Source organism: Protopterus annectens, chromosome 1.part1, assembly GCF_019279795.1.
Source record: "Protopterus annectens isolate FY-2018-M chromosome 1.part1, PAN1.0, whole genome shotgun sequence".
Taxonomy (NCBI): Eukaryota; Metazoa; Chordata; order Ceratodontiformes; family Protopteridae; genus Protopterus; species Protopterus annectens.
The window spans coordinates 1,427,285,593-1,427,294,185 of NC_056726.1; the positions used below are offsets into that span (position 1 = coordinate 1,427,285,593).

Here is an 8,593-nt window from a genome sequence, read left to right on the forward strand (position 1 = left end):
ACACATACTTTTCAACTTTGATTTTCCAGAACATCTCTGATTTTGCCTGATAATATTTTTCCCTGCCACTTGCAAATTGTTTGATTTTATGGTAAATCACTGTAGATTACAATCAGTTGATGATGTCAGTCATTAGTGATACATACTTCATCATCATCATCATCAGCCCCCTTTTTCCCATTTTTCTACATGGGGTCAGGGTACCATGATAACTGTCGCCAACTCTCTCTATTCAGTGCCACACTCCTGCCTTCTTCAACACTCATGCCTGACTGTCACAGATCTTCTTTCACACAATCCATCCACCTCTTTGCTGGACATCCTTGCTTCCTCTTACCTTCTTCCTGTCTGTCACAAATCTTCCTCACCAGATTGTCTTCTGCTTTTCTAAACATGTACCCAAACCACCATGATCTGTTCTCTTTGATCTTTTCTGCAGCTGCTTTGGCTTCTGCTCTTATGTCCTCATTTCTTCATCTGTCTCACAGAGTGCATCCTGTCACCTATCTCAGGCACTTAATTTCCATCACCTCTAGCTTCTTCAATTGTTCTGCCTTTACTGCCCAGGTTTTTGTACCATACAGTAGAACTGGTCGCACCACTGTCTTGTACACCTTACCTTTCAGCTTCTTTGGCATTCTGTCATAGACTACACCTGATACTCTATGCCAGTTGGATGTAGCCCCTCTGGTTCAGACTACTCTTCTCCTCAACCACCCCTCCCAGATACTTGAAGCTGTTTACCTGTTCCACTATCTTCCCTTCTATCTCTATTCTCAGCTTCTTCTGATTTCCTCAATTTGCTGCCATTACCACCATCTTATCTGTGCTTAGTTTCATCCCATGTGCCTTCAGATTTGCATTCCATTCTCCTATCTTTTGCTAAAGTTCTAGCTCAGAGTCTGCCTGTTCTGCCACATTGTTTGTATATAGCAGCTTTTCTGATCCATCCCCTCCAACCTGTTTGCTAATGTAGTCCATCACCAATATGAATAGCAGTGGGCTCAGAGCTAAACCCTGATGTACACCCACACCTACTGGGAACCCCTCTGTGAGGCTGAACACTGTCCTTACTTGAGTCATTGGGTCCTTGTACATAGTCTGCACTAATTCTGCCAATGTTTCTGGGATTTCAAACCACTGCAGAACTGTCCAGATCAGCTTTCTTGTTGTATGCTTTCTCCAAGTCTAGGAATTTTCTCCAAGTCTAGGAATGCCCAGTTGGACTCTCTCCTCATCTCTAGCTTCTGCTCAAGTATCTGTCTCAATGCAAACATCAGGTCAGTTGTGTTGCATCCTGATCTAAATCCAAATTGCTCATTTCCCATCTTACATTCTACTACTCTGTGTATCCATTTATCAATCACCCTCTCCAGAACTTTCATGCAATGTGATAGGAGTTTGATGCCTCTGTACTGCCCACAGTTGTGGATGTCCCCTTTGTTCTTGTACACTGGCATGAATATGCTTATTTTCCAGTCATCTGGGATACGCCTTTCTCTCCACACTGTTATCAGTACCTTAGAAGCCATTTTTCTCCTATCTCACCCAGCATCTTTATCATATCTGTTGTGACCTCATTTGATCTTGCTGTTTTCTGTGACTTCTTCTTCCTTAGTGCTGTTCTTACTTCTTCTAGCGTGGGCTCCTCTTCTCTCATTGTAGACTGTTTCTGGGGCAGTACAGCTTCTGTGGGGTTTTCTTCCTACAGAAGCTCCTGGAAATACTCCTTCCATCTGCCTTTGATGTCCTCTGGGCTGTTGAGCAGGTTGTTGTTGACATCCCTTATGAAGGGTATCTGACTATCTTCTTTATCTTTCTGTCTTTGTCTTGCAACCTGATATAGTTTCTTTGTGCCCCTTATGGAGTCACATTCCAGAAGTTGGTGCAGTGCCTCTGATGCCCTATTCTTTCCTATTGCAACTTCTTTCTTAGCTTCTTTGTTAGCCAACCAGTAGTCCTTCCTAGCCTGGTCAGTCTTTTCTGTCTCCCACTTCTTCCTGCACTCCTTTTTTTCTTTTGATAACTTCCTGGACTTCTGCATCCACTACCAGCTTTCCTTATGTATCTTATTTCCATACCTGGCTCAGCCACATATCTTTTCTGTAGTCCTAACACATGCTGTTTTTAGGCACTGCCATTCTTTTTAAACTCCACTTTTTTCTCCTCTTCTTGGGGTGCTAGACCCATGAGTAATTCCTTGAACTGTTGTACTTTTTCTCCATTCAACATCCAGGTCTTCAGCCTGGTCTCTGTTGACCACAGCACCTTCTCTGACCACTGCTTGCAGCTGATTGTGGCAACTAGTGGTTTATGCTGTGGGCTGACTTTGCAATCATGTGTTCTGATGAAGAAACAATCCCAACAATGACCAGGAACACACCGACTTTATTGACCACAATAAGTTCCTTAGACTAAGTGCTTTCGCCAGTAATTGGCTTCATCAGAGTCAAAGGAAACTTCATAATATAGCAGTATAAATATTTAAAAACCATCAAACAATTAACTATTCAATACTGCTGTATTATGATGTTTCCTTTGACTATGATGAAGCCAATTACTGGCGAAAGCGCTTAGTCTAAGGAACTTATTGTGGTCAGTAAAGTCGGTGTGTTCCTGTTCATTGTTGGGATTGTTTCTTCTTCTTCTTAGTTATTTTCCCTGTTGGAAACTGTTTTTTTTTGTTCTGTTTCATTTTAAATCATGTATTCTGCCCCAGTGCGTATTCCTTACTAGGAGGAAGTCTACCTGAGTTGCATGTTGACTACTCTTATATGTGATCTTGTGACTGTTTCTCTTTCTGAACCATGTGTTGGCTACTATCAAGCCATTTGCCAGACAGAAGTCTACAATGGCTTCTCCTTCTTTATTCCTATTGCCCTGCCCATGTGGACCCAGGCAGTCCTCATATCCTGTTCTGTCTGTCCCGATATGTGCATTATCCCAAAACCAATTCATGTTGTCCTGCTTTATCTAGTAGGTCCTGCAAATGCTGTATGAATGCACTCTTTTCCTCACTATCACAACCCTGCAGGGCATAGGCTGAGATTATGAATACTGTCCTATCATTACACTGGAGTCTGACTACCATGAATCTGTCATTAATTCTGATGATCCCTTACTACCTTCTGAAGCCTCTCTCTCACCACAATTCCTGCACCATTTCAAGCCTGCCCTCCACTTGAGTAGTAGACTCTGGATCCCAGGCCAAGTGGCTTTGTTGCACTGCCCTTACATCCTCCGTATCATCCTGTCATCCCTTCCAAGCTGTGTCCTGTCAGTAAACCTACATTAAATGTAGCAGTTCTCAGTTCATGTCTGGCAGGTTGGTTGGTGTTACATCCAGCTTTCACTCAAGAGAGCTATCCCAGATAACCCAGGCTGGGCAACTAGACACAGGCCAGCCAGTAGCATATTGACCCAGGGCTGCTGAGCTTTATGGCAGGCACACACTGGCCAATAGGGGCACATATACCCCTCCACCTGGCATGGGGTCAGAGTAGGCCAGGACCTCAACCCACTTATCACCAGTAACTGTCCATGCCCATTTTTGGTGACATTAGTCAACATGACCGAATCCCCTAGAGCCATATTTTACACTGTTGAGTAGCTAGACCTGCCATGAAATGCAGCCTGTAATCCATATTCTCCTATCTTGAGGATACTGCACACCACAATAGATGACCAAAGAGGTTGTTCTGTACAACTCTTCCCCCTATAGGGCACCATGTAGAGTCTGTGCTGCTGCCCACAGCTCCATTCATTGGTGAGTTTGAGATGGAAACACTCAGCATGTTTGCAGACATGGGAGAAACCCCACGGAGACACAGGCAGAATATGTAAACTTCAAACAGGCATTGGTCAGAGGTCAGGATCAAACATTGTACCTTGTGCATGGGAGGTGAAGACCTTAACCACCAAGCCATCTTGTGATTCATACTTATTATTGATCAAAAAATAATTGTTTATGCAAAACCTGCTGTTTAAGTAAAGTTTAAAGTGAATTACAGTAATATTTAAAAGTTTCTGCTGATTTGTGGCTTTTTTCTTATTATTTTGAGTTTGAGTTCTTGAATAAAAAGTTTGAGAGGTATGATATGAACAGTTTTAATCTAGGGAAGCATGCTACAAAATTGCAAGCTGCTGTGCACAGAACTCTTAACCCTAAACTTCACCTGTGCGATTTGTCATAGTTCATGTGTGGTGAGGTGCTTACAAGGTGTACAGAGGTGATGTAGTGATGACAGCCATATGTGACACTGATGTATAGGACTGAGACGAACAATGGTAGGACTGCTTCCACAAAATGCACTCATCTAAGTATGATCACCTTTCACCCATTGTATAGGAAAGAATGGATACCAGAGAGACAGAAACAGTTCCCTGTTTGTTTGCTTGTTTCTTTCTTTCCTTCTTTCTTTCTTTCTTTCTTTCTTTCTTTCTTTCTTTCTTTCTTTCTTTCTTTCTATGTTTGAACTGTGTTTCCCTACCCACCTGGACACTCAGTTGTCCCATTCACAGCCTGAACACTAGAACCATGAAGCAGATTTTCTAAGTTGCTTCATGCATGGGACACATATGCATCACTAGACAAGCTAACACCTCATAAGTAGCACATCACTGCATTGTGACCTCATTAATCTCAATGGTGCAAACAATACATTCCTGCAGATGTCACTAATGCAGTGAGCTATGTTGTCACCCTCCTCCCAGAATGTGTAAGGTAGGGTCAGGGGGTACTCCTACAGTTTTGAAGAAGTATTCTGGAATTTTAGTACTGATTTGTAGCATACTGGATGAGATAGAAAATGTTAAAAGTTACTTGTTAGAAAAGCTATTAAATTATATCTCCATCATCCTTGAGAGCACATCCTTTATTCCTGTGAATGAAATGGTACCTGCAACCAAAAACAAGTGAGTCAGTACAGATTATCACATATAGTGAGGCAGAGCACAGAGGCTGGCTTTGCAGTGTCAGATGCTTTCTAATAGTCACCCAGCCAGTGATATTACTGTCACTTGCTTTGCTCTTTATAAGGTCATACGGTCATTTATAAGGTATTCTTAGGAAGTCATCTACCAGACGAAAGCGCTTAATACTGCTGTGTTTGCTTGCACTGCTTTATCTTGGATGAACATTGTCTGTATTTTTTCTGGATTTGGAGTTTTCTGCTTATAAAGGATTTACCATCTACCAAGCGTCACTTTTGTCTTGCAACAGCTGCCTTTTATTTTTCATTGTTTGTAAGACTCTACCTGCTTTCCTTGTTTAAGGTCATACGGATGCTGAAGTCAATCTTAGCAACTAGTGGATACAAGACATCAAAACTCAACTAGGCAGAATCCCAATGTATTACAAAATGTACACTGTCACCCTTTTACACACACACACGCACACGCATACCGAATGCACATCTATGTGACATTTGAAAAGAGCTAATTTACCTTTTGCATGTTATTCATATGCTGGCTTTCATTTTCAAATATCTGCTTATATTAAACCATTTGTGTACTGATATTAGTTTGCTATTCTAATATATTTATTGAGCATATCAAAAAAGTTGATAACAAACTAGTGACATTGCAAAACTGATCCACGTTAATCTTTTGTAATACAATTTACTTTTTATCAAATTATTTCCTTCTGTATCTTTTGCAGCCATTCTTTTCCTGGATAATCCTGCCTGATCTTAATTCTTGTATTTTATAGCATGTTGTGCCAGTCTCCCTACTTCTGCTTCTATCATGATGAATGACTTTTTCATATACAGAACTGATATGACTCTCTATGATTGACAGCTTTCTCCAAACTCAATTTACTTTTAGCAGTTTCCTTTGGCCAGGGAATCCATCTTGAACTAATAGTTAAATTCTTAGAAAATGTTCATCTTTGATAAAACATAACAGTGTCTAAACAGCCTTCTGAAATGTATTTCTCATTAATTAAAAATGCATATCATTATGAAAAAAGTTTGAATCATTTATTTGTGTCTGGGTTTGTCTTATTACTATTTATCAATTAAATAATTGATTTGCTTGCTATGTTTCAAATCACTGATGTACAAGAGAAGGAGAGATGCAAACTCATACATTACTACTCAACTTTCTTTGAAACTGTTCCTCACAATAAGGGTAAAACTAGTCCTGTCAAATTTTATTCTTAAACTCTAAATGACTTCAAGTTGTAGTTTTCAAAAAAATGATACTGATACATTGAGTTTCAGAAGTATGGCAGACACAGTGTGGAATCATTGTCAGTTTTATTAGGTTTCAATTTTTTTAACAGAAATGCAATGCAATGCCATTCAGTTTTGTAACATCAGTCTTGAATGCCACCATAACACAGATTTGCCTTGAGTCTATATGATTGAATGAACCACATCATCATCAGCATTGTTTCCTTTCTTCCTAGGTTGGAGTTCCTGAACCAGCAGTTAAGCGGTGTGCTCAACAGATCTGTTCAGCGCTAGAATTCATACACAGCAAAGGATTTGTATACAGAGATGTCAAACCAGAAAACATACTCATATTTGACAGAGAATGTCGCAAAGTAAAGCTGACAGATTTTGGACTTACTAGGCCCAAGGGAACTCTCCTAAAACTTGTATCAGTCATTTTACCTTACACGGCACCAGAACTTGGGGAGCTAAAAGATTCTGCTGGGCTTCCCATTGATTACAACCTGGATGTTTGGGCATTCGGCGTACTTCTTTTTAGTATACTTACTGGCTTTTTCCCTTGGCAGCATGCTCTTCCTTCAGATTCCTTTTATGAAGATTTTGTCATTTGGCAGGAATCACAGAGTTCTGATGACCTCCCCTTTCACTGGTCAAGATTCACAAAAGAAGCTCTTATGATGTTTGGAAAACTATTAGCAATTGACCCAGTGAATCGAAGTCCAATCACAGAAGTGTTAAAGTACCTGGATACCCCATGGAAATTAGAGAACTGGGATGAAGTGACTGAGGTGAAGAACCCAGAAAGTTTGGCCAGTATGGTAGAGGCCGATACAACAGAGCTTGAGAAACGCACATGAAAAAAAAGTCAAGTTTGTTTTCTACAAACTTTAAATTTTTTTAAATTTGTGTTCAGTGGCATAGGCATTTTAAAATAACAGAAAAATTAATTAAATATGATACACAGAATTACTAGAAAGACACAAAAGCAGTAAATGTTTCATGATGAAAAAAGTCTAATTCACCAAAGTGTTTCCTGAAGGCATAGACAGACGACATTTTGAAAAGCACTTGAAAACAACAGCATAAAATGAAATATTATAAATTATGTTCATAGCAGTACTAAGAAAACCTGAAAAATGAATTTAAATCTGACACAATGCAATATGCACAGAGTTTAGGATAGCCAGTCAGTGAACATGTTGTTGAGAAGTAGGAGGAAGCAGGAAAACAAAAGAAAAAATGCAAACCCAGAACTAACATGAAAACATCACATAAACAGGGATTGGTGGTCAGGGCTGTGAGTAAAGGATCCTAATCACCTCTCCATTTCCTTTATACACTATAACACAACACCATCATTTAGAGAATCAGAATCCACTCGGTTTAATTTCTCCAAGTTCTTAGGAATTCTAATACATGATGGGAATGGACCCCATTCCTAAGTCAGGGTAGGATTATAGTTCATGAAATTTGTGCTGTTTCAGACTTTCAAGTTAGCCAAGAGTGCTTTTTTCCTCACCTGCAATGTGCCAGAATTGTCTCCTTCTGCAACTCATATGGGGTATATGCATTGGTAGCATATCTTAGTACGAGTGTAATTTTTTTAGACCCATTATTCCTACTACTATTGGAACTGTTTGAGAACTTTTCTTCCACATTGCTTTGATTTCTGTCTTCAAATCCTGATATTTTATTGCTTTGTGTCTCTCTGTACTTAAGATGTGTGATCACCAGGTGTAATTTCAGTGATCAATGCTACTTTTGGCTTTTTTTATGGACTGCTGTATCTGGTTTTCTCCCACATATTTTGAACTGTTGGTGATGGTGATCCCATGTGATATACACTTCATCATTCTCTGTAATGCTTTATGGCTCATGTTCCCAATGCTTCTCATCTACTTCCAGATTCCAGTGTTTTCACAATCCCCAGTCCAACAGTCTTGGCACAGTATTGTGCCTTTCAGTATATATGCCCTCTGCCATGAGTGTATCACACCCAAAAACAAGATGTGTGACTGTTTCCAGTTCTTTTTTTACAGAACCTGCATGTGTCTATTTCTCCCAGTTATTAAATGGATTTTGTAAACCAGCATGTATGTACTCCACTATCTGGTCTGCCATTATTAACCTTTTATCTTTTGGTTTCAGTTCAATTCTCCTTAACCATTTCTATATCTAATTTTGGTAAGCATGTGGTTATTCCAGGATATTTCTATACTTGCCACTATATTTATGGATTTTCCAAATTTTTTGTCCTTCTCATCTGATCTTACTCCTTATATTCTTTCATTTTTTTAGCACATTTGGTTGCCATCTGTTTACTTCTGATTTGATTTCCATTTCCACCTGACATGGGAATGCTTCTGCTAAACTAAGCAAAGATGTCACCTTAGACTTCTTCCACTCATGATTTA

The 8,593-nt window shown here is 39.6% G+C and overlaps 1 protein-coding gene across 2 annotated transcripts in view; it reads left to right on the plus strand.

Annotated features, from left to right (window-relative positions):
• LOC122810827 (serine/threonine-protein kinase SBK1-like) overlaps positions 1 to 7,821 on the plus strand; it is a 224,405-nt gene extending 216,584 nt beyond the window's left edge. For both annotated transcript variants that reach the window (XM_044082384.1, XM_044082391.1), the window contains exon 4: positions 6,413 to 7,821. In XM_044082384.1, coding sequence (XP_043938319.1) covers positions 6,413 to 7,036 — 624 coding nt within the window. In that variant the 3' untranslated portion in view covers positions 7,037 to 7,821. The remainder of the gene's footprint in view (positions 1 to 6,412) is intronic.
• Positions 7,822 to 8,593: the final 772 nt, after the last annotated feature.